Here is a 25239-nt window from a genome sequence, read left to right as displayed (position 1 = left end):
CGCAGACAACGCCATTCATCTTTCCATTTCTGAATGGCCTCACTAATGGCATTCCTGTGTGTTTACATTCCAGATCCCAGATTTCCAGATTATGGTAAAGTGGAGCTGGTGTTCTCTGAGGGACCAGAGAAGATCCCAGGTAGATTGCTAATTCTTTTTTTTCTCTTTTTTTCAAAAGTAGCGACAGGGAGAGGTAGTTGGAAAAGCAGACTCACAGAGCTTTCTCCATTTTTCTGTTCCTCCCCCTCTGTCCCCTGGTGAGAGGGGATGTGGAATGCTGCAGAGAGGAAATGTAGTGTGAAGTGTGTGCTGACAGAGAGGTAAAGAAGCACAGCGTGTGCTGCTCCAGAGCCTCACAGAAGTGAAACTACGTTGTGTGGGTTTGTGTGTCCATTGTACTATGTGTTGGTGTTTGCTCGATTTCTGTAGCATAGCATAGTTTAAATATTTTTGGCTAGGATGAGACAAAATTCTTTTTTTGGGCATGTGATGATCAGTCGTTGTTGTTTCCCAACAACATGATGTAGATATGATTTCAATCTGCAGCATCAGGGAGGAAAGTAAAGCCTTGAATAAAACTTGTTTGGACTTGATATGAGATTATATGATATTTTTAAAGGAGTAATTGGGAAATATGCATATTTGCTTTCTTGCCGAGAGAAAAGCTCGATATTACTCTGAAGTCTGTACGGTAAATATGAAGCTACAGCCAGGAAACAGTTAGCTGAAGTTATCACAGCTCACAGATTGGAAGCAGGGTAAAACACACACATTAAAAAGAAAAAAAAAAAAATATATATATATATATATATATATATATATCTTTTTTTTACCTTTGGACAGAGTCTGTTTCCCCTTGATTTCAGTCTTTGTGCTAAGCTAACTGTCTGCTGGCTGACAAATCTAGTAAAAATATGAGGGAAACACAGAAACATTTTATTTTTTCATTGTTTTTTTGTTAGCGAAGTAAGATATTTCGATAATAAATCTCTTCAGGACTGGGTTATGTGAATGATAGTCATATGATAGTGATTCAGTTCCACCAAAAGCTGATGATAACAAAATATTGCCCACAAAAATGCCCTGCCAAGTCAAATCTTTCTGTTCTGACGTTACAATAACATAATGATGAATAGTATTTTGTGCCACTCCCTGTGTTGTACAGGAAAAAAACACCTAGATACAGTAACCACAATAATGTTATTTTTGGGTCCAGGTGCCGACAGGTGGCAGAATGGGGCGGATGTTATTGTGGACTACAACACAGCAGATCCTCTAATCCGCTGGGACTCCTACCAGAACATCTGTGATGGTGAAGGTACTGTTACTACACTGCATTACTCACCACATGATTCACAAGATTACTTTGTCATAACAGTGCCAAGGTCTGCCTAATGAATCAGACTCTATCTGAAAATATCAGTGGCTGTTTTATGAATGGAAGAAGTATGCATAGGGTGTGATTTAGGCATTAAATGAAGTTTCACCCTTTTTCTTGCTACTTTTCTGATATTTAGTGTGTTGCCACTGTTTCTCACTTACACAAACACACACACACACACACAAACTCTCTTTTTCTCTCAGGGAATTAACACAGTGTGACAGATCCTGTGCTCCATGTTTTTGAGGGACTGCAGTGTGATTGCATTAACATGCACGCACAGTAACCACTAGCATGGTTTATGCTTCAGTCATTGCTAACAGGAGTTATTACTCATGAGGAGGACTTAAATCCCAGGCAGACAGGCTCTGTGGAAACCAGACTTCTATTACGGCGAGGGAAGGAAATGAAAGCTAAAATTTAACTTAAGGTTGGAGTATGTTGGGCATGACAAACAATGTTGTTCCCGAGTGAAGGATAGGGAGGGAAGTTGTTGTATGTAGGGAATGCTGAGTTCAGAGGAAGAGCAGCTAGTTCTCAAGAGGTTTCTATTTTGTTGTTTCATCAAATGAATAGCTTTAACCATCCCACACATGCACACTCGCACACACACGTACACACTCTCACTAGTGCCTGCACACACACACACACACACACACACACACACACACACACACACACACACACAGACTCCCTCTCAGAGCCACCCTGTCGGGGCGTCCTGTCCTAGCTGCGGTTGTTGCTCTCCACTCAACCACAGAATTCACAACAACCTCCCAGAATAGAGCGACGTGGTGGTAGCATTAAAACACAGATCCACCCTTTCCCAGTATTCATTGAGTGTTTTTATAAGCTAAGTTCGGCTTGATGAAAATGAGCTGCCTTTTTTATTTTCATTTAAAATACCCCCACACATCCATATAAACATTTTTGCACCCCTCTGGGAATGCAATGAAAGAGCAAAACACTCAAATTTAAGAATTCATCAAAGCAAAGTAAAGCAAAGGACATCAACAAAGGAGCAATTTTTTCTCTTGCCTTGATTCCAAAGCATTCATGTGGGATATTTACAGCCTTGTTTTCTCATGTAAACACTACATCTGAGAGGGAAGACTGGGAGCTTTGTTGGAATTCTACATCTACTTACCACCAGTCCTCTGGCAGGGTCAGTTTGCCTCTGAGAGGCTGTCACTCAGAGGTTGGTCAGGAGGAGGAAGTCTAAAAAACGTTTGGCACTGTCGTGCCAAGGTTGTGAAAAGAAAACTCATTTACTTCAATGGCTTTTCTGCAATCACCAGTGAGACTGTGTGTTTATCCCCACGTGTAAATTAAGAGTTGAATAAATGATTGTTTTTCCAGATAGGTTGTTTACTGTCAAAGAAGGTTGTTGTCTTTGTATAGCTTGGCTTACTGCTGACTGCAGAAATGAATGGGTTTAAATGCAGTGGTAACAAGGTTATATCTGAGGCATCACTGTGTAGCCTCTCCACAATCTTTAAGGGTCAGTTACACAAGTACAAAATATATATATTTTATCTCTAGCGGTATATAGCCATGCAGATAGTTTTGTGATATCTGCTTCTCAGCTTCCACCCCAATACAAAGAAGATGAATGGAATTTGGTTTATGGGGCTCACAATATTGAAAAATGCAACGTCTATTTCCAGAAAAGGTGTTCATAATACTCTGGATAATCGTCAGACCATACTGTCAACAGTTTTAATAGGGACTATTTATCTGGTAGAATGTAGTTCCAATGAAAACTATAAACAAACATTTAATTTCTCAATTATACAATAGAATACAAAACTCCAAGAAAAACTAAATGTAGTTTTTCAGTGTTTTCAGAATCACTAATCAAATTTTATATTCACCCTCATGTTTAAGTAGAGGAAGAATTCTGAGTGATGGATATGTCAAAACTTGGGCAAATAAAATTGCATGGCAAGATACCACTAGGGGTGTGTGAGAAAATGTTTTATGCAATTTAACTCTTTCGTAATGGGGTTTTCCCTCAATAGTTTGTTCCTCTCTGAGCTTTCTGTATGTCCTGTACAAATTGTACGCAGGATTTTAAGAGATACAGGGCTGTCGTCTACACAGTCAGAGACGCATGTAGAAGCTTGGGCGGAAGAAAAAGAGGCGGATGATGATCATCATTATGCTTTTCGACTCACGGTTTTGGCATTCAGGAGGTGCGGGATGGTAGTAACTGAGAAGGAATGGGAAGGTTGGGTAATTGCAGAGCCATACACAACCAGACCTCCTCCTGCGATGCGAGATCAGCTTGAGGAACAGTTCTGGTTTTTCGCCGCTCTCTGCACTGTAATTGGTGGATTATTCAGGGACTGACCATACCACAACAACCAGCATGATGAATGCTAGATATAAAAGGTTTGACTGATTTTCTTAAGCTAAGAACATACTTGGTTAACCATTCATGGGTTTGTTAATGTCAGTGTAATCCCGATAGATAAAACAGTTTTTAAAACAATTGTAGAACCCCATAATTGAGTTTAGGGCACATCTGTTTCTTGCCGATATTGTACATGAGGACGGCAGGCATGCAATTTCATGACACACAAGAGTGGGAGAAAAACAACTTGGCTGCTGCTTTTCATGAAAATTGCCCAGAGGTCCAAGTAGAAGGCAAGGATTGCTTTAATTAAAAAGTGTCTTTTTACAGAGTGAAAAAGTCTGGAGCTTCAGGAATGTTGTTTTCATTCTCTGATCCTCTCTGGGCCGCCCTCTCTCTCTTTCTTCCCCCCCCTCCCTTCTCCCCATTCTCCCCAGTGGGGTAGTCCCCTAATGCAGGGCAAGAGGTCGGGTTACTGCTTTCCTCCATCCCGCCTCCAACCCTAAGCCCCGCCTCACTTGTTTACATTCCTCTGCCCTTATTTGGAGATCTCAAGGTCCCCCCTTGTGTGGAGTGCAAACACTCTCACCTTCTCAGCAGAGAAAGAAAGCAGGGCCAACTTATTCCAACTCTGTTGATTTTTGACCCTGACCATTATCTGCTGGTTGAAAGCCATGTCTGCTCTCGTGCGACTGCATCGCCTCTTCTCCTCTTCTTCAAGTTTGGTTTTACCGGAGGCTGGGATTGTCTTATGTGCTTACCTGGCAGTGGCGGCAAAGGTAAGAGATTTTTTTCTCTTTAGACAGATGAGTGGCCATGAGGGGGAGGGAAAAGAAAAGAGGGGCCGGGCGGTGACAGGGGTGACAGAGGTGACAGAGGAAGATGGGCAGTTTCGAGGGAAAGGGGAAACATCTGTCTCAAAACCTGCTTGCACCTTGCCAGGAATGTTACGAGAGGGATTTGTTGGAAAACTCCCGGCGGAACTGACCTGCATGGAGGCCTGAGCCGGGGCTTCTCAAGGCCGGATGCAGGTTCAACTAGTGTGTTTGTGTGAGCGGCGGGGGGGCTTACATACATACAGGACCTTTGGAGAGGAGGAGGGGGAGCTTTTATCATGCGTGTCTGGTATTCAGATCCTCCAGTCATGGTTTGACTGAAAGGCAAGTACTTAAGGCGGCAGACTGAGGGAGAAGCGTAGGAGTCATGTTCCTGCTCTCTTTTGTTGAGGAAGAGTGACAGTGAAACTGCAAGTTGGCAACGCTGCTCACATGCACTTCTTCTCCTGCCCTCATTTTGCGTGAGTCTGGAGAGGCCAGAACTTGATTTATATTGTTTTCCTGTTGTGATGGATTTGACTCTGCCTTGCAAAATGACTGACTCCTGGGATTTGTACTTGTGGGGATTAAGGAGGTTGTTTGGACATATGCTGGGGGTCAAGGGGCAGGCGAGAGGGAGTAGGGTGGCTTAATCACAGGAGGGTGAGGAATGCAGGGGTCAGACTCTGAAGATCCACCGCCGTCTGTCTCTTGTAGCGGCACACAGAAGACTTTACATCTCTTATATAACCTGAGCACGTGGAAAACACCTTTGTCTGCTGCACACACTGCATACAGTAGCACCTTGGCAGTTCACTTGGTGGCCTGGTGGGAGCTGATAATTGGAATATCTGCTTGAAGTAACCTCGGATTAGAATATCAAACAGAGGGATTTGAATAATTTGTGTGATTCTGTTTTTCCCTGACACATCTAATTAGGTGATTTGTCTCACTTCAGTAACATGTTTTTCTCTGTCAGTGTATTAATGTGTTAGGTATTTGTAGTCGTTTGATCTATATTGTCTCGAATATTGTCTTTGTCAGGTGAGGGCGGTGACTGTAAGTGTTGAGCTTTGTCAATAACAGATTCTGAATGATGGAGTTTGTGGGATGACATGACTGTGCATGTTAACAAGAGTCTTGTTTTGTTCTGTGGTTTTGTGCTGTTGTGTGTTTGTCCGCGTGAGTCTCTGCTGTTTGTGTGTCTCTGTGTGTTCGTGTGCCCATACCAGCTGACTGTATGAAGCGCTGCATCTCTTCTATTTTGCAGCGCCACGTTCTCAAGGCCTAACCCAGGACAAAGCAGCCAACAAGAGGAGCCCCGCCGGAGGAGAGGCCACGCTGGGCAGAGGGGCCCGCACGACCTCCGCCACCTCCAGCCCTGACCACAGCGACCACGCCCTCTCTGTCAGCAGCGACTCTGGCCTGTCTAGCACTTCTCTGTGGGCAGACAGACCCGCACCTGTCACCTCCACCACCACCACCACCACCACCATCAAGCCTAACCAGGGCCCCAGCCAGCAGGAAAAGGTCCAGCTGAAGCGCCTTTTAAGTGGCTTTGGCCTTGAGGACCCCTCACTGGTAGAGATGAACGATCAAGGCCCCAGAGTGAGCATCCAGCAGATAGTCCCAGCGCAAGTGCACATCAACGGAGACCCCAGACCCCGAGAGAGGGAAACGGACATCCTGGATGATGAGGTCATTACAGGTCATGATCTGCACAGTGTGGACAGCTTAGGGACCTTGTCGTCCTCCTGCCACAAGAGCAGCCAGAACTCCCTGCTGTCAGATGGTTTTGGGAGTCCAGGAGGAGAGGAGCAGCAAAGCCAAAGCCAGCACCACCTCCACCACCCTGCACCCCCTCCCATGGAGGAGTATGAGAGAACCTATGTTGAGGCTAGAAGGGGGTGCCTGAGCCCCAGGAGCAACTCTGTGGCCTCCTCTAATCCCAGCAGTGCCTCCATGCCCAAGCAGCATGTCTACAGACAGGGAAGCTACTCCACACAGTCCTGGGTTCGCCAGCAGCAGATGGTTGCTGCACAACAGTTTATCTACATGCCAGAGGATGGAAACGATACAGAGAGATACCCAGGGAACAAGCAAGGGAGCAGTTCACCCAAAGCAGGCCTACCCACTGAGCCACAGGGCCCTATTAGGGACATGACGACAGACGCTCTGAGAAGCGCAGCGCCACACAAGGAGCAGACAACCATAAACAATAACAACAACAACAAACGCGACGAGGAGTTCAAATCTCTAACGCTGGACATTGACAACTCCATCGACCAGCTCAACCAGCTGATCATGGACCTGGACCCCACATTTGTGCCGGTGTCGAGCCACAACAGCTCCATGAAGAGGAACGGCGGCACGCACGTGAACGGCTCAGTCTCCAAATGCTCAAACGGCATCGATCTCAGATTCAACGATAATAACGCAGCAACCCTGAAAAACACACAGCAGACAACAGGTAAGCTAGTCGGACAGTCTGGGTGTGGTGGTGATGATGATGTGGTGTGGTCTGGAAGTGTGGTAGTGAAAAGAAATGTGCGACAGTCATTATGAAATCAGTGAATATGCTTGGAATATTTTAAGACAGAGCAGTTCCTCTCCCACAGCTTTTCTTCTCCTTCACTGCAGAGTTAACTGAACAAAGCACACCTCCTCTCCCTCTCCCACCTGGCGTGTTTTAGTGGCAGAAATAGCAGGGTTCTTGCCAGGTTTTCAGATGTTTTCAGTATGTTTCTGAGGAAAGAGCGCCGTCCAGACTTGTCTGGATAGCTATCTGACGAGAGGATCAGTAGGGTACATGAAGAGAGGGAGAGCAGCTGTTATCGACCTTTCTGAACATTGCCGTCTCTGTGTTTGATTATAGAGATTGCACACTGAGGAATACAGATATTTACAAAATCAAAGTCCTTTTCTAAGTTTTAAGCATTACGTAAAACACACACACACACACACCATTTCTTTCATTTAATCTTAGTCATCTCCGACAGATGTTTTGCTCATTGTAATATGTTCATCACGCTCCCATCTGTCCAGACTCTTTTCTCATCAATGATATGTTACTCTTATCTTCAAATGTCTCCTCTCGATTGTTGTTGGTAGGTTTGTTGTGCAGACAGAAGTTATGCAACCTAATGACTCTGATATCGACGGTAGATATCCACCAAAGTTATTTCCACTTTGTTCGTGTTGAAACTGATCCCGGGGCCACATTCAAGGATGCAGTCTATAATCTTAAAACACTGCAAACAAATTCACAGAATGTGCCTCAGTAACTGTATGCCTACTTCTACCAACAAGCCATAAAAAGATCACAAAATCCATCCATATATCTTAAGTTTGTGTCCCCTGCAGGCCTACAGTGATGATAAACATAACTGGAAAAACCTAGCAACTTTTTGTAGTTCATCAAGTGATCTCTTTGCCATGCTACAAAGATTAGAACTTTTTTACATCAGATTTGGCTCGTCCTTACACGTTATCAAGTTAGGTACTATTGACACGAGTATCTATAGCTGTAGCAATGGCACTGCAAGGATTTCTTAAGCTGAAAACCAGTGAGGCAGAGGAAATGCAGAAAGCTGTCTGGGTGTTAGCAGTGTGTGAATCACACTCCAGCATGTACGTGTGGTACATGTGGTTGCAGGGGGGGCACAAGATGAGGAGGCCTGAGGAATTTCCAAGGGTGGAACAAGTAAGCCCGGGAGGCAAAGTTTTTTTCCATTTGAATGTAAAAGCATACCTGTCTGTGCGTATCAACAGAAGCGGCATTCCAAGAAACAAATGCTACGGGCTGTAACTTTGCTAATTCGCAAATATCTTGTAGGAAGTAATGGATTGTTTGTCTTTCATGTGGACTAGCAGTTTGCACTGATAACAGGAGCTCAGTCATAACAACTGTGTCATAACATGAAATTGGAGCAAATGTTATTTATCATAAAGGAATTTTATGATTTAAAGCTATTCAAGCTCTAATAGTGATTTTTGGCTAAAAGTTTGCATCCAGTATCCATGTATCCAGACCCATCATGCTTTTCCTGCTTGTGTTCATCACGTTATTGCACCAAGCCTCACAAATGTTGTTATTATTTTTACTAACTTTTCACCATTTCTGCTGAGTTCACTTTAACACCCACAGCTGTATCAAGGGAGGCGAAGAAAAAGAGAAGAGGGAGATGGAGGAGGGAGGTTAAAGCATTTATGTTGTGTCAAGGGAACTGGGCCTGACATACAGCAACTGATGAGAGGTGACAAAAACTCAGGAAGGTGGAGGGGAGGGGGGTGATCTCCACCTGAGGCTAAAGCAAAGCTTGCAGGAGAAATTTGGTGCATCATAGACTTCTTCATATTAGTTATATCCATAACTGCATGACAGTAGCATGAGATTTATTATATTTTTCATTACTTTACACTTGTGCATTTTATCAAACAGCATTTCAGAAATCATGTATAACTAAAATAACCAGATGGAAATTCTTTGGGATAATCCCGACTCACATCAAGGAACTTGATCGTAGTGAGGCAAAGTCCTGTAAAGCCAATATTCTCTTAAAGCAGACCCGTTCATTGCAACAGCCTGATACAGCAAGACACCTTACAGGAGAGCCACCTCACTGGAACTGGTATAGCCAAATCCCTGTTGCCTCACAATACTGTACTTATCGTCTTATTGCCCATCCCTACTCTAGAGGGTATATTAGGTGACAGAAATGATGGCACTGAAAGTCATTGGAGAGAAAGAGAGTTTGTCTCTGTTCCATTGAGATCCATGCTGTCCAGTCTCCATGACTGTTTCTCATTTCTCTTAGAGACAAAAGACACTGGATCAGTGGTGCACACATTTATAAAACCCTGTAGATGGATGTATATTATGAAATAAAAAACTTGTATCACTGTGATGCATCCATGGAGAAACACTGCCAAGTGTGCATGGCACTGTGTCATCCATACTCGTCCCAGACAAAGTGAGTAATGATCCCCGGCTTTAGCACTTCTGCACTATTAGCATTCCTCACGGCTGAGAGGTCGGAGCTCGCTGGGAGGGCTCAAATTAACACCCTGGTGCTGAGTGGCAGCACTCTTCAGAGTAGTCACAACATTGAACCCCCTCCACCCCACCACACCCTCCAGCCCACCAGCCAGACCCTTGGCATTCCTCAGCTGTCCTCTCAAAACATGCCTGTAGGCACCACCCCGGGTTAGCAGCACCAGTTTACAGTTGTCTACACCAACATGTGGTTTGAAATTCAATGTAGTACAATGCAATAAATCAGCATTCTGACTTAATGAACTCAGTTGAATCATGTTATGACGATATGATCTTGTCAAGTTGTCGTTCCTCAAAGTTTTTTGTTGTCCAATTGAATGATTCTGAGAACGCTGTAATTGAAAACTAACACTTTTACACATATTAAGAGTGTAGTGGAACACACTTAATTGCTTCAGTCTTATGTCTTCACATGTGACTTTGAACTTATGTGTCATTGTGATACATTGATATCAGAAATACCTCATTAATATTGTGACAATTTTTCCAACTATATTGCCCAATTAGCCTTAATTTCAGAGTAGACAGACCTCAAAAGTACCTTGACTAGAAAAACATTATGATGAATACTTTCCTTAAAGGTACCAAAGGTCAAAGCCCTGTTGTTTTTTTAAATACTTAACTTCCTTGAAATCAGTGATGTCTGTAAATCTGTTAACATTTAATGACCTACTTGCTGCTGTCTACTTGTGTGTATCCAGTTGTCCAGTCCAGCGAGGGACGGGTGGGTGTCACGCGAAGTCTGAGTCGCCAAGGAAGTGATGTCACGGATCATCCAGGCTTCTGTAACTCAGGGTGGGGTGGGACAGAGGAGTACAGGGGCCAGCGGACGTACTCCCCCTGTGTGCCACAGTCCCAGGTAAATACAGCATGTGTGTATTTGGCTTTTCCCCAAGTCATTTTCCCAAATCATTCTGCTGTGTATGGTTGGTTACATGTATGTCTGTGTTGTTTGTTACAGCATCACATGCTGTACAGGAGTGACAGCGCTGACTACAGGGCCCAGGGCCCAGACATGGACAGTGGGGTTGAGGCTGGGAGTGACATGACTCCCCCCACTCCCGCCTTCCCCATCTCTCCGCCAACACCTTATGGTAAGTACTGTTGTAAATAGGTTTCTTTTATCTGAGCATTTGACTTTGCATGTGTTTGTGACCAGCTTTGTTTTTCGGGTTTAATTAAAGGCCCCCTTCCTCGTTTCCTTTGTGTTTTCAGTGAAAAATATGTCGGAATTGACTCACCTCAGGCAAACACCATCTCCTAGCATGCAGTCTTATGGAGGCTACAGAACCGACCATGGTAGGTTTAAATCTCTCTGAAATGCAAACTGCCGCATTATTTTGAGAAAACAAAAAAACATCACATGAAGCTGTTGTGAAAATTCTTCAGTCTGAGAGAACAAAGTGGTCTTTCTTTGTGAACTTAACAGCGGTGTTTAAGAATAGACACTGGAAAACAGCAATAGTGTAGGAAAAAACAATTCTCCATATATAATTTTTCTAAGCCTATGGATTTGAGGCACCTTATTATGGAAAGTTAAACAGTTGACCAACTTCTGAGAAGAACAAAAAAAAAAACACTAGGACTTCTTTTAACTTACTTGTGTTTTCCCCCACAGCCAATTATAGATAGTGAGTGACAAAAAGACATTCAGTGAGTGAAAGGTAATTGCAGGAGTCTTGTTCCACGTCTGCCCTGTGACTGCCTGTTTGGATCCACTACCTTCTTAGAACAGAGCTGTTTCAGGTCCCCCTTGCTTTACCTGATAATGGTGACATTGTTGTTGGTGGAATTTTAGCGGTTTTGAGACAGAGGCCTGAAAGCAAAGAGGTCTCATAAATGCAACAGCAGGGAGATTCCTAACCCGTCTCTGCCCTTCATGTTTGGTTTTTGGAGAATGTCTGTGTGGTCACGGCCTGAAGACAAACCTTTTTTAGACATAACAGTGTTGTTCTTTTGATTAAAACTGAGACATTTTTTGTTTCTTTGTGTATAGAGTTTTTTTTCTGAGGTGGAACACACCCTGGCTTTAAGATTCTCAGAGATGGAAAGAGTTGTGCATTTATAGTGCGAGTATCTGTGAATCCTTTCATGTTTTCAATTTTTTATCATCGAGCTAAGATTATAAAATTGGAAGCTGTGTTTTATTTGGCATGTTTTTGGATCACCCACATACAGATGGACGATCTCTCCACAAACTGTTACTTTCATTTTCATTCTGCTTTGACCTCATATGGACTTGTTTCCATAATGATCTACAGTATATCAAAAGGTTGTACGGCCTGGGAGCAGATTTGTTCCCCTGCTGATTGCTACCTCAAGCAAGAATTACCACATTCAGTCCTGCCACATCTCCATGGTAACTGTGGGTCAGGAAGCATGACACAAAAAGACTTTTCTTCCCCCATGAAAGTGTCTCTGTGTACACAGAGGGGAAATAGGGACGAGAGAAGAAACCAGCAACTTTTTCACCGTTGCGCCTCTCATTCTTCTAAACGTAACCCAGAGAAAACCTGGCTGCGCCCGAGCTGGAACATGAGCTTTTAGATTCAGTGGCTCCAGGCTATGACATAATTATCTAAAAGCTTTATGTTTGAGGGCTTTTAATTTATAGCTGCTATGGAGTCTGATTTGTTGACTCCGTGGGTTGTGGCAGCGGTAATTGGTGATTGGTTTTATTTAGATTGATGGCCGGATTCAAGGCCATGTGGACAGTTTTCATTTAATTTAAACTCCAATATTGATTGTTTGCCACTGGAAAGAACCCAGTGCTCTTTCCCTGGGGATTTTTTCCATAATCCATGGCCATTTCTTCCATATCATACAATCCCATGTGTTACGGGTTGTAACAAGTTTATTTTTGCTTATTTTAACGTTTGTTGTGTGCTGATTTTCTCTCAGTAATTTTTGTGTTGTGTGTGTAAGATTTCTGTTAGATTCAATGTGTTTGTATTTATTTTCATTTAAGTCAACATTTAAAACAACAGCACCTGACTGTGAATGTGATCAATACATGTGGAATTTATAATTCTAATTCGTTTTTTCTCTCACACAGAACCCCGGGGATATTCAGAGATGATCAGTCATGTTGGAGTTGACAGTTTACCAGACTCCTCCATCAACTGCCACAGGACGCTAAGTGCTACACACTCTGCCTCCATTGTTGGGACCCTTCAGCGGACAGACAGGTACAGGTCTGTCCTATCCAGAACCTTAAAGTGCCGTTGAACTTTTTTTAGGGCAGAATTTCCAAAACAAACTTCAGACTGGGTTGTTGATTTCCAGTGGGATGGAATCAACAGTACTAACAACACTTTTATATTAATTACAAGTCTATGTGTCTTCACATTTTTTTTTTGAATTTATGTTTAAAAAAACTAATTCATAAAAAAAGTATTGTATAAACAAATATCGCAAAAAAGCTTTTACACTTAGCTGAGGTGGAAAAGTGTAAACACCAACTGTTTATCTTGATGTACCCAACTCCTAATATTCAAATTAACAGTAGTGGATAGAAACCGCCATTAATTAGCAATTTATTTTGCAAATATATTGGAAATTATGTTAAAATTTGTTCTGCATTTGAATGGAAACTTGACTAATATTTATTTACTGTATGTTTATGACCTTTTGTTTTTTTCTCTTAACTTAAGTTCATCCATCAACCAGTCCTGGCCAGAGCATCCTGTCCTGAGCCGCCACTCCTCTCTGAGTAGCTACTCCTCTGCCAGACAACCACTGCAGCACGCCATGTCACTGGACTACGGCCACCACTCTCCTCCCCTGCACCACCCCCACATCCACCCTGCCCCCAACGCCCACAGCTCTCCTAGAAGCAGCCAGCAAAGCTGTTTGGCCCTCTACGCTCTCAGCCGCAGTCCCGCTCAAAGCTTTGATGAGCAGGATGACTCGGGTCTCGGCTATGGCACGGAATGTCCAAACTCTACCTCCTCTCTGCTGAGAAATGGAGGCATGGACAGGGAACTTTTGACCTCCATGGATGGGCAGAACCAGTCACAGTTGCCTCAGATGCATCCCCCACTTCTGCCTGAGAAGAAGAGGGCATCAGATGGGGAGCATTCGCTGGGAACAGCGTCTCCAGCGCTCAGTGGGTTCTCAAGTCCTCACAGTGGGAGCACCCTGAGTATTCCCTTCCCTAACGTTTTGCCTGACCTCTCAGCTCAGACGCCGGGTACAGCCTCACCTCTTCCAGGTAGGCTACAGTCCCCTAATGGAGCTTCATTGGTGTTATTGTTGATAATCACGCACAAATGAATACTGTACTGATTATTTGGCTGATAATTGTGTGTTTTCCAGATGTACTAGCCAGCAAACAGGTTACAGTAAAATTTGTGCAGGACACATCAAAATTCTGGTACAAGCCAGATATCTCAAGGGATCAAGGTAGGCCTCCAGTGTTCCAAGATAATGAAAGAAAATAATCTTTTTCACAGAACTGTAGAACCCCCTCACAATTATGTGTCTTTGCATGCAGCCATTTCAGTCTTAAAGGACAAGGAGCCTGGCTGCTTCATCGTGCGGGACAGCCATTCCTTCAGAGGGGCCTATGGCCTGGCAATGAAGGTGGCCACCCCCCCACCCTCAGTTCTCCAACAGACCAAGAAAGGTACAGTAGATGTGGACGATAAACTTTTAGTTTTAATGAATGTTTCAATTAATGACATTAGATAAATTAAGAGTCTTACATTTTAGGAAGTACAGGTATTTGCTGACTTTCAATGAGACGATTGATATCACTCTCATGTCTGTGCGTTAAATATAGAGTTGAAGTCAGGCTGTGGTTAGCCTAGCTTAGCATAAAGACTAGAAGCTGGGGGAAACAGCTAACCTCATTCTGTCCAAAATGAAAAAATAACATGACTACCAACATCTCTAATGATGACTTATTTAAATGATGTATCGTGATACATTTACATACATGTAAAAGCAGCAGTTTGTAATTGAAATGAAGGTTACATGTTGGCACTATTTCTTGATGATCAAGAAATTAGTAGCTTGCTAATGCACATAACTTCTCCTTAAACAACAAGTTTTTATGCGGATTAAACAAACATATTACAGTTAATGTTAATTAGTCAGCTTGTCAGCAGCGTTGGTTTGCATTTTTTAATTTTGGACACAGCAAAGCCAGATTCCCTCTGCTTCTAGACTTCATGCTAAGCTCCTGACTCCAGCTTCATACTTAATGCACAGACATGAGATTGGTATAAACCTGCTCATCTTACGGGAAAGAAAGCAAATAAGTGTGTTTCCCAAAAAGTTCTCTTATTCAGTTATTACAATGAAGATATCAGATCTTTTTCCAGTAGTACAGACATCCTGGGAGTCATACATCACACAATCACGCACAAAGCCATCTACAGTTACAGCCCACTGTACACACCTTCATGCTGGAACATGAGAGTCCCTCCCTCTGTTTGTGTGTGAGAGCTCCTCGCTCTGTGTTTCTCTCCTGGGCATCATCATGATGAAGCCAAACAGACCCCTTTTGCCTGATAGTCTTAGATGTACAGCTAATGTTTCACCCCTCAACAAAGGATGTGCAGGGTCCATAAGCCGACTCTGATCCCAGGGCCTTCTCCTGGGAAGCTCTCTGCCCCACATAACTCTGTCTGTTATAGTTGTAATATCCAGCGACTGGGGTCAAAACAGGCTGCCTGGTTATTTACTTCCCAGTGTGTTTTTAGTTTCACGGAGGAAATACGGAGGGAGGGATTCTTTGGAAAGAAAACAAAGTCTCTAGAGGAATCTGGCCAAACATTCTCTGGCCATGTTTCAATGTGAAAACAAAGGCTGATTGAGTGATGATAGTGATTAAAAAAAAAAAGTCAGAGGACATTAAATCCCACGCAATGTGTATCAGATCAAGCTGGACTATTTATACAGTATATTTTCTATCAAAAGCAACACATGAGGGCTCAACGGATGCCCTTATGCCCGTCCTGCACCAGCCCACCACAGCGTTCAACCCTTTCATTTTATCCCCCACTCACACCTGTCCTTTTGTTTGCCTTCACCCCTTCGAAGTCCAACGGCACCTGTGGTGACATCATGACACGGTCCTTCTCCACACTTTCAGCTTAGGGCATTGTGACTCCTTATAAGTGTGAAACCCAACCCACCTTAAGGAGCGGGCCTTTCTCCAAGCCTTTGTGTCAAGACATTCCTCACATAGACTCCTCCTGCCCCCTCAGAGGCGCTTCTGTTGAATCGTAATCCCATTAATCTCTGGAGAGATTGAATGTAGCGATTTAATACGTTTTATGTAACTCTTCAAGGCTGGGAAATTACGTGTTGTACTGAGATAAATGCCTGGAGCTATTATGTAGGTCAGAGTAAATCTAGGGTGTCAAACAGAGGACAGTTTTGCTAAAACAGATCACAGACTATGGCGAAATATTTATTATCTCTCTTGTCCCTTTCTGTATCTTCTATCGGTCGTATTTTCTAACAGGAGGCGATCTATCCAATGAGTTAGTGCGCCACTTCCTGATTGAGTGTACACAGAAAGGAGTGCGGTTGAAGGGTTGCCCCAATGAGCCCTATTTTGGTGAGTAACTACTCTGTTAAAACCTCTCCCTTCACAGCAGGTTAACAACAGTGACACCTCCTGGCTATCTGGCTACACTGCACAACGTGAAATGCTTCATGACCCATACTGCCCTCTTTTGGTGTGTGCACTGCATTGTATCACTGGGTGGTGATGGGTAATTTTGTCTGCAGCATACAATGACAGATTAATGCAACTGGCACTTTACCCAAAGCCTGCTGTTTCATGCCATTATCTGTCCTTTTAACTGGAATTATAGTATTTGCCTCTCCCCTGACTTGCTGCATGTTTTTATGCTTTTATGATCGTACTACAAAAAAGTCTCAACAACTATCTTGGTTTTTATTGTTGTGGCTGCATGATTACATGGATGATCAGTCAAATCAACAAGATGGTCATTCCATTCATTATTGTTTTATTTCATTTTTGTCTTCTTTTTGGTAATATCTTTGCTATGGTCCTGTTTTCCCTTTTAGATTTACAGTATATGATTAATTATGTGACAGTTGCAGAAATTATGCAATGTAAACAGTCTGAAATGTTGTGAAGTCTTGCAGTAAAATCTTAAAAACAAGAAAGTGATGTCGCAATAAAGCATCAAATGTATTACTCACTCATTGTTTTACAGGCAGTTTAACTGCGCTGGTCTGTCAACATTCAATCACTCCCTTGGCCCTGCCCTGCAAACTCATCATACCTGACAGAGGTAAATGTTCGACACTCGCTCACAGACCTGCTTCTATAGAGGGAGATGATGGTCAGAAAATAAACATCATTTAGGTTTTGTGGCTACCCATATCTGCCAGCCTGTCTGCTAAACTGTCTGGAAATAGTAATCAGTAATTTTTTTTGTTGATGTAGCTGTTGTGGTTTTCACTAAAGAATCTCACTGATGTTTTTTGCTTTTCTTGTCCATAGATCCTCTTGAAGATGTTGTGGAGACTACCTCACAATCAGTCACCAACTCTGCTGCTGAGCTGCTAAAACAGGGCGCAGGTAAATCAGGCGTCGAAGATCACTTGCTTTGAATAGACATCATGACAAAGCAATGACGGCACTGTACACAAACACCAACATAATCCTTGTTTGCAATTCTGCGACACTTTTTGAAATTTGTGCCTCCACACTTATCCACACATTTTTCCTTGTCCTGTTATTATGGGCTGTGGGACTGAGTCACTGAATACACTCTATAGTTATTTGCACTCAGTTGTGAGCCAAGTGTAATTTTAATCTGTGTGTTCCTGCAGCCTGTAATGTGTGGTACCTCTGCTCCGTGGAGATGGAGTCACTAACAGGCGTCCAGGCAGTGCAGAAAGCCACCAGTATGACTCTGAGCTCCAACCCTCCACCAACCTCCACTGTGGTCCACTTCAAGGTGTCCTCACAGGGAATCACCCTCACGGACAACCAGAGGAAGTGAGTACCACACAGGCACATTCGCACCATACATACATGCAGAGCCCTTTTTTCTCACAGTAACCCCCCCCCCCCCCATCTCCTTTTAGGCTCTTCTTCAGGAGGCATTACAATGTCAACACGGTCATATTTTGTGCGTTGGACCCTCAAGATAGAAAGTGAGTATTGCTGATTTAAAGTAAACACATGTCATTTAAGGGTTTCCTGAGTGCTGGTCACAGCTATTGTTAGGCAAACCTGTTATTATATCAACCAGGTGTAGTATGTCAAACTTTATCCTGGAATATCACAACAAGGGGCAGCAAACTTTAAAAAAAAGGTGGAAAGTAAGGTTCAGTGTATTTAACAAGTGACACTTTTATCCTCTTTTCACTTGTTCACAGGTGGAAAAAAGATGGCTGTCCTTCAGCAAAGTAAGTCAATTATTATTATTTTCACATTGCTACAACCAGAGCAGCATTAAAGCAGAGCAGTTATTTGTGAAGTGAGGTGGTCAGTTTGAGGCATATGACAGTGCTGCTGTTAAGTCCTTTACTCCACCTCCACAGGATCTTTGGCTTTGTGGCGAGGAAAACTGGCACTTCCATGGACAATGTATGTCACCTGTTTGCAGAGCATGACCCTGAGCAGCCAGCGAGTGCCATTGTGAACTTTGTTTCCAAGGTGATGATTGGCTCGCAGAAGAGTAAGTAGGCCTGCCTCGGACTGAAGCTGATCACCTGGACAGACTTGTGTAAGAGTAGAACTAAGAAAATAAAGACTGGAAGGCTGAACATAGGACAAAATGTAAGGACTGAAGATGGTGATGACCTGGATGTTAACCCTGGATATTAACTGGATGCTACATACGTAATGATCACTTACCAGCACCAGGACATTTAATGACATCTTTTAATGGAAAAATGTAAACCTCTTCTATTCTGTTGTTTTTCTCTCCTGTAAAAATGAACTGTAAAGTAGCCAAGTAAGAAAACAACTAAATCATAAGAAGTGCGTAATAATTATTTACTGGTTTACAACTGTAATGTGTTATACAGTTAGATATATTCATTCTCAACATATTTTAAGTACATAACACACATAACACAAAGGCTGCTTTTCTTATTTGTGTGTCGCAGTTTTAAGGAGAAATCAAGAAAACCCTACCTTGTTGCATGTATTTTTTCCCCCTAATATTTAACCAAAACAAACTTTATTCAAGCTATTAACAATCTGTAAAGATGGATGGAATAATCTGAATGTGGAGTTTGAAATGTGGAGAAGCAGTGCAGCAAATATGTATAATTTGGACTTTGGAATAGGCTACGTCACATACAGGATCATCTTACTTTATCTATGCAATGTAAATTTTTTATTTTTTTAAACCATGGCCTTCTGTACATGTGCATGTATGTGGCTTCTCTGAACCTGTTAAATAATTTTCTTCTTATTAAGATGTATGTGAAAATGACAACTTTTTAAAGCTGTCAGCAACATTTTGATTGTTGTGTGTGTGTGTGTGTGTGTGTGTGTGTGTGTGTGTGTGTGTGTGTGTGTGTGTGTGTGTGTGTGTGTGTGTGTGTGTGTGTGTGTGTGTGTGTGTGTGTGTGTGTGTGTGTGTGTGTGTGTGTTGAAATGAGAGAAATCATAGAAAATATTTTAATTAAACCCTAATATATATTGACTTGACATGAGTTGGTTAAAAACAGTACTTTGCATAGAAGACAGTACAAGTGGCATACTACTCCGCTGCCAAATTTGTACTTTATTTTGCCGTCTTCTGGGGCTAAATAACAGCACTGCAGTGTTTTCAGTATCAAAAACATATCAGTATCCTCAATTATATACATTTAATTTGAATTTAAAAAAAGACACAGGCTGCTATATATGGAGAGAACAAATTGTGTTAGTTCTTAGAAGAAAGAAGAGCGCTCAGTGTTGCAGTTGCACAAATACATTTAGGATTTGACATATATGCTGTTTGTCATCTGTCAGTGACATATACAACAAACATGCTGTGGGACAAAGTTTACCCCAGTTGACATTGTATATGAGATGATGACCATACAACTTGATTCCTTTCAACTGTTTGTGTTGGGGCGGCCATTTTATCCAGAGAGGGCCCGATCACCACATTACATCTCTGCTGATATTTCTTACATTGATTATGTATTTGTTACCTTGTTATAATTTTATGACCTATTATCTGTACCTCATATGTATCTCATACAATACTGTGCCTCTGTGTATGCTACATGTGAACAGTTTATTTGTATATTGATTTTGCATTGTTTGATGTGTTCTGTAAATAAACAAAATGAAACATTTATTTAATCTTGGTGATCCGTCAGCCCCTGAAAGGAAACGTTCAACATAGCCAGGACCAGTTGCTAGGCTACCAGCGGAATGGTCCAGGTGAAATACTTTGGTTCTTGTTAGTTAAACAAATGAGATACAACGTGTTAAATAGTTAGCTTTAGACATGCGGGAGGGGGGGGCAGATTTTTTTTTACAATGCCATGCTAGCTGTGTCCCCCTGTTTCCAGCCTTTGAGCTAAGCTAGGTTAGCTTTGCTGGCGGTAGCTTCATATTTAGCTAACAGACGTGAGAGTGGTATCAACATTCTTATCCAACATTAACTCTCTAGAAAGGAATAAGCACATTTCCGAAAATGTCTTTGTCTTTGTTCTGGTATGGCTTCACCTTTCCATCTAATGGAAATATTGTAGATATCTTGTGCATCATTTTATATAGCTTATATTTCCTTAAAGTTCCCCTCCACATAAAAAAAACATGTTTTTTCTTGTTCCTGCAGTTGGATGTTTGAGCTTGACTGCAGAATGATGTATGTGCAGAGTCTGACTCGCACTCATCCTCTGAAAGTGGAAAATGTTTTTGTGCTCATTCAAAATCCCATTTTCAGGGGTGGGCCTACAAACATGATTTGTGACATCACAAACAGTTTGGAAGCCAATCCTGGTCTAATATTCAACTTGCAAAAGTGAAGTAGGAAACACCTGTTGTCCAGCAGCTCAACTTATATTCATAGATTTTTAATTAATGAGAAAGAGTAGATGTCATTTCAAAGATTTCTGATAAGATAATTGAACCTTTTTGTGAAAAGAACATATCAGATGCAAATTGTTATTCAAAGTAGAGCAATTTATATACATATATGTTAAAACATGAATAAAAAAAAAAAATATTTGGTAGCTTTGTAGACTTTCGCAGACATTCTGTGGGTTTGGATCATGTTTGGCTGCATACCATGCGTCTGTAATGACTGACCCACAGACAGGCTCCTGTTTAAGGGGTTAAGCACACTGCTGAACCAAAGACACCATGTACAGGTCTTGCATGGTCTCAAGTCTCAGCCACAACAACTGGAGTCACAGGCAGGTTTCTAGCTTCAGTGTCTTCCAATAGTAGCTCTAATCTCAATACAAAGGAGGATTTGAAAAGTAAGCAGATCATGACACTACTGCCCAGGGGTCAGTAATGAAACGTTTACGGTTAATGTTGAGAAATAAATAACTTCAGTTCAATTTGCAGCCAGCAGAGGACACTAGCAACACTTTTGAACCTGCACATGACTGGAGTGGTTTTGTGACGTGGCTTATTCCCCTTGTCTAAATTAACTTTCTTAGCTGTAGCTTAAAGGTGTGGTAATGGTGACCACCACCACATCTTTTAATAAGGCTGACACACAAGTACTGTGCATGTGTGTATGTATCTTTCTTTATCAGTGCATATGCACAGATCCAACACACACACACACACACACACACACACACACACACACACATGTCCACTGTTTGTGAAGTGCAGTAAAAGAGGGTTTTACCTCCACACAAGCCTGGACGGGTTGCTCTAATGGTGCTGAGAGGGAATAAAATTGCACAGCCTAGCCAAAGAGGGAGGAAAGGTGTAATGGGGTAGTACCTCCCTCCTCCACCCCCCCCCCCCCCCCACTACTGTCCCTCTGCAGGTGGTGAAAGTGAAGAATTCCCGGGGAGGGCAGGAAGGAAGCGAAGGCCCAGGTGTGGCGACTGCACTGCAGAGAGCCCAGAGCCCGTCTTCCTCTGTTATTTAGTGTGGAGTGGCCTCGAAATAAAAAGAAGCCGGGGAAAGTCCAGAAAACCAAGCAACATTATTAGACTACAGAGGAACCTGTCAGGAAAGACGATATTTCACACAGGTAATAACAGTGTGTGCGTGAGCATGTGAGAGCTATGTAGGCCTAACTCAATACTGTAATAATTCCCCTTCAAACCCTGTCTTATTATTTACTATTACCAAGCTGATTAATGATACATGAGAATGTACTCAACAAATTCTCCGAGAGCACAGTTTGGCTTATTTTCAAACCCTTAACCTACACATGGCCACCGCTGATGAGCCTCTGTAATATAATCACTGCTATTGTGTTGACATTCCTGACCTGAGCAAGGACCCGTAACAGACACTGATTAAGCCTGTCACATACAGTATGCCTGTCTCAACAAATACCAGCTTTCCGATACACTTCACAGATTTACACCATTTTCTTCGAAGCCAATCAAGTTCCACTTTGCAGATAATATGGAGGTGAGAGGCCCTGTTTATCAGGCTGACAGAGCTCATTCTCATTCCCCCAGCACCCCGGCTCTGCAGCATTTTTATGGCCACTTAATTAGAGGGGCAGGGCTCATCTCTTTCCTCTGAGGCGGAATAAAGGTTGGGGAGCAAAAATAGAAAGTTCTGGGATGGCCGCACAATTTGAGGCCCCTGTTTGGTTTTGAGCAGACGCAGAGAACCTCAAAACGCACTGTGAGATTAACTGTGGGCATTCATATCATGCCACGTAATAGTTCAGGTCAGGTCATGATGATGCCCAACACCATCGATGGATCATTAGTTGTTAATGGGTGATGCATTGTATAACTATTGTTTTGTTTCAGAATCATTTCAAAATGTATGCTAAGTGTCAAAGCTGCACATCTCTGTGCCATACACAGAGAGAAACCTAAACCCGGTCTACGCCCAGATAGTGTCACCGACTGTGGCTGTGGAGGCATCTCAATAGGCCATGGTCACTGAACTGGAAACAACAAGCAATGAGGTCAAGTGCTGCCTTTGTGATGCCAGTTTGTGTTTACATCACGGTTTGAGTGAAGGTGTAAAAAAAACCCTCTGCCCTATCGGATTAGCGCAAGTACTCGCCAATACCACCCATCATGCAATATTTTTTAAAGACATAGAAAGCTTTTTTTGCTGTAGGTGAACCTGTCACCCAGCCTGAGTCTGCTATAACTTTTTATACTGACTGTGACAGCTCTCTGCCTTTTCTCTTCATTTCCCATCAAACCACATCTTGCAACCATAGATCACCATCACTTATAAAATAAATGGAGCATTGTAGGGCCTGCATCTGCAAGGGATATTCCCTCCTCCACCAACTATAATTTTGTCTTTGTTTTTACGATGAGTAACGTTGTGTTGGTGTCCGTGAGAAAATGATGCATGACTGTGCACGAATAAATGACATGTGGTTTCATTTGTATTTAAGTCATTTGATTGTGGGTCTCAAACACAAAATGACAAAATGAAAGAAAACTCATTCAATTAGAAATAGTTTTAATGACAGTACATATTTACATTAAACTCCTGTTTTCCATTTAATTCACTTCTATAGTTCTTAAATAACACGGCTCAGTGACAGAGTGACTGAAAGAGAGTGAGAGAGCGATAATGAGAATCAATATGTTTTGCACGTGTGTGGAAATGTACATACATGCGTGAATACATGTTGAAAGTCCTAATGTGTCCATACGAGACAGAGAAATACAGACATAGGAAGTGATACTGTCTGGGGGGGATTCGGGGCCCAAAGTGAGCGGCGCCGCTCTCAGCCCACTTCCGAGCACTCTGCAATCCGTCAGGCTGAGTGCTGAGAGTTCATCTCTCTCCGTCCTGCACTTCGCTCAGGCCTAATTACAGCCTTGGACTGCCTCAGGGGCCAAGCCTCCAAAAAATGGGGACCATGACAGCTCCATGAACAGACCACTCCAAAAAAAATAATTAACCGACCCTGGAATTAGATGAAAGGTGGCCTTTGCCCTTTTGGCTCTTTATTTTGTCCACCATACAAACCGCATCTAATAATCGGATAATTGTCAAAGCTCTGTAAGGGTGCCAGCCAGAGCAGAATCAAAGGGAAAAGATGATCATATTAATCATAATAGAGACCTTTGCATCCAATTCATCTGTGATGAGAGTCTACTCGAAAAGCCCTCAGACAGGGGCAATTATATGAGAGACGGTCATGCGACTATGGGGGAAAAAAGAATAACAGTGACCGTACGAGACTTGTCATGTGATCTGTGGCAGCCTCAACAGTCCCACCCCTCCCCTCTTACTCCAACACACCTACACACAATATGTAACCACACACTCTCACAGACACCGGACCCCCACTGCCATCCCAAATTCCAGGTAAGAATGGGAAAAGAGTTGGTTGGTGTTTGACAGTGAGGGGCATGCACACACACATCCTTCTCCTGGGTTAACCCAGACATGTTCTGCAGACCTCCAGCTGATTAAACTATGTGCTTTTCAATCTGTGAGCTTTGGCCCTTGCTGCAGATTCCTGTGCTTTTCAGCATCACTACAGTAACCCCATCCCCTGTATCTGTGCTCCGAGTGCAGACAACATCGCACTAACAGAGCCAGAAGTGGGGAAGCTACCTAAAAGAAGCATTTTACATATGACACATCAAAACAATCTGCACCTTTTAATGAAAGGAATGCTAATAAGGCATTCTGTTCATAATTCGGTCATGTATTCTTTTCTCCCTGCTCGTCATTAACTCAATTGAAGTAGTCTTTTCATTTTATAAAGACATCACATCACGTCACATCACCATAAATTTAGTTAAAGGGTCAGTTCATCCAGCACAAAACAACATATTTTCTCACTTTCAACTAGAGATGTCATATGCAATAGATATGCTTTTGTTTAATTTTTAAAATAGTGTTTTGCAACGCTGTGAAGAACTTTTTATATTCAAAATTTAAGATGAAACTGAGAATATGGATGACATCCAGAAGGCAGACATTCAGTAGCTAGTTTATATTTAGCCATGGGCTTCAGTGCAATAAACTACACTAAGCGACAGTTGTGTCCAGCACAACTGCTGGAGCCAATGCAGACCACTCTCAGAGCTTCAAGCAAGTGTATCTGATTTGCCCAAATCGTCTTAAAACAGTGGAAAATTGCTCCGAATTAGGATTTGACAAGCAGTTGCGGTCGTCCAGCGTAGCCTTTGACAGCAGGTTATGTTAAACACATGTACAGTAATATCCTGTGTGTGCACAAGCAAATTCTTCACACTCCCTCTTTATTGAGTGGCTGCTCTGCGGGACGACATTCCTGCAGCACATTGCTCCCTGTGCCCGACGCTCTCCTCTGCTAGGCTGAATATGCACAGGTGGCTGAGAGACCCCCTTCCAAAGAGCTCTGAGCGGAGGAGAGGGAGGAGAATCAGCAGGCTTTTTTCAGCTTATGAAACAAATGTTTGGCATTCCACTGAGCACCGCTCTGCTGTAGACCTGTCTGTTAACAGGCGGCAGTACGCCAGGGCTTGTTGGCAACTGATTTGACGCCGGCTTCCAAGAAATTTC

At 42.7% G+C, this 25239-nt stretch overlaps 1 protein-coding gene across 2 annotated transcripts in view; it reads left to right on the top strand.

Moving 5' to 3' along the window:
• Positions 1 to 19077, top strand: part of LOC139296225 (tensin-3-like) — a 30671-nt gene extending 11594 nt beyond the window's left edge. The window contains exons 11-27 of one of the 2 annotated variants that reach the window (XM_070918580.1): positions 74 to 139; positions 1217 to 1318; positions 5823 to 7022; positions 10310 to 10467; positions 10570 to 10702; positions 10824 to 10907; positions 12664 to 12796; positions 13262 to 13821; positions 13926 to 14012; positions 14104 to 14235; positions 16084 to 16179; positions 16808 to 16885; positions 17098 to 17175; positions 17430 to 17598; positions 17688 to 17756; positions 17982 to 18011; positions 18147 to 19077. In XM_070918580.1, the coding sequence (XP_070774681.1) occupies positions 74 to 139; positions 1217 to 1318; positions 5823 to 7022; positions 10310 to 10467; positions 10570 to 10702; positions 10824 to 10907; positions 12664 to 12796; positions 13262 to 13821; positions 13926 to 14012; positions 14104 to 14235; positions 16084 to 16179; positions 16808 to 16885; positions 17098 to 17175; positions 17430 to 17598; positions 17688 to 17756; positions 17982 to 18011; positions 18147 to 18291 (3320 nt within the window). In that variant the 3' untranslated portion in view covers positions 18292 to 19077. Of the gene's footprint in view, positions 1 to 73; positions 140 to 1216; positions 1319 to 5822; positions 7023 to 10309; positions 10468 to 10569; positions 10703 to 10823; positions 10908 to 12663; positions 12803 to 13261; positions 13822 to 13925; positions 14013 to 14103; positions 14236 to 16083; positions 16180 to 16807; positions 16886 to 17097; positions 17176 to 17429; positions 17599 to 17687; positions 17757 to 17981; positions 18012 to 18146 lie in introns of both variants that reach the window. The other variant, XM_070918579.1, reaches the window with a different exon arrangement.
• Positions 19078 to 25239: the final 6162 nt, after the last annotated feature.

Source organism: Enoplosus armatus, chromosome 14 (assembly GCF_043641665.1).
Source record: "Enoplosus armatus isolate fEnoArm2 chromosome 14, fEnoArm2.hap1, whole genome shotgun sequence".
Classification (NCBI taxonomy): domain Eukaryota; kingdom Metazoa; phylum Chordata; class Actinopteri; order Centrarchiformes; family Enoplosidae; genus Enoplosus; species Enoplosus armatus.
The sequence above is the reverse complement of the archived record's forward strand: the minus strand, read 5'-3'. Positions and strand labels throughout refer to the sequence as shown.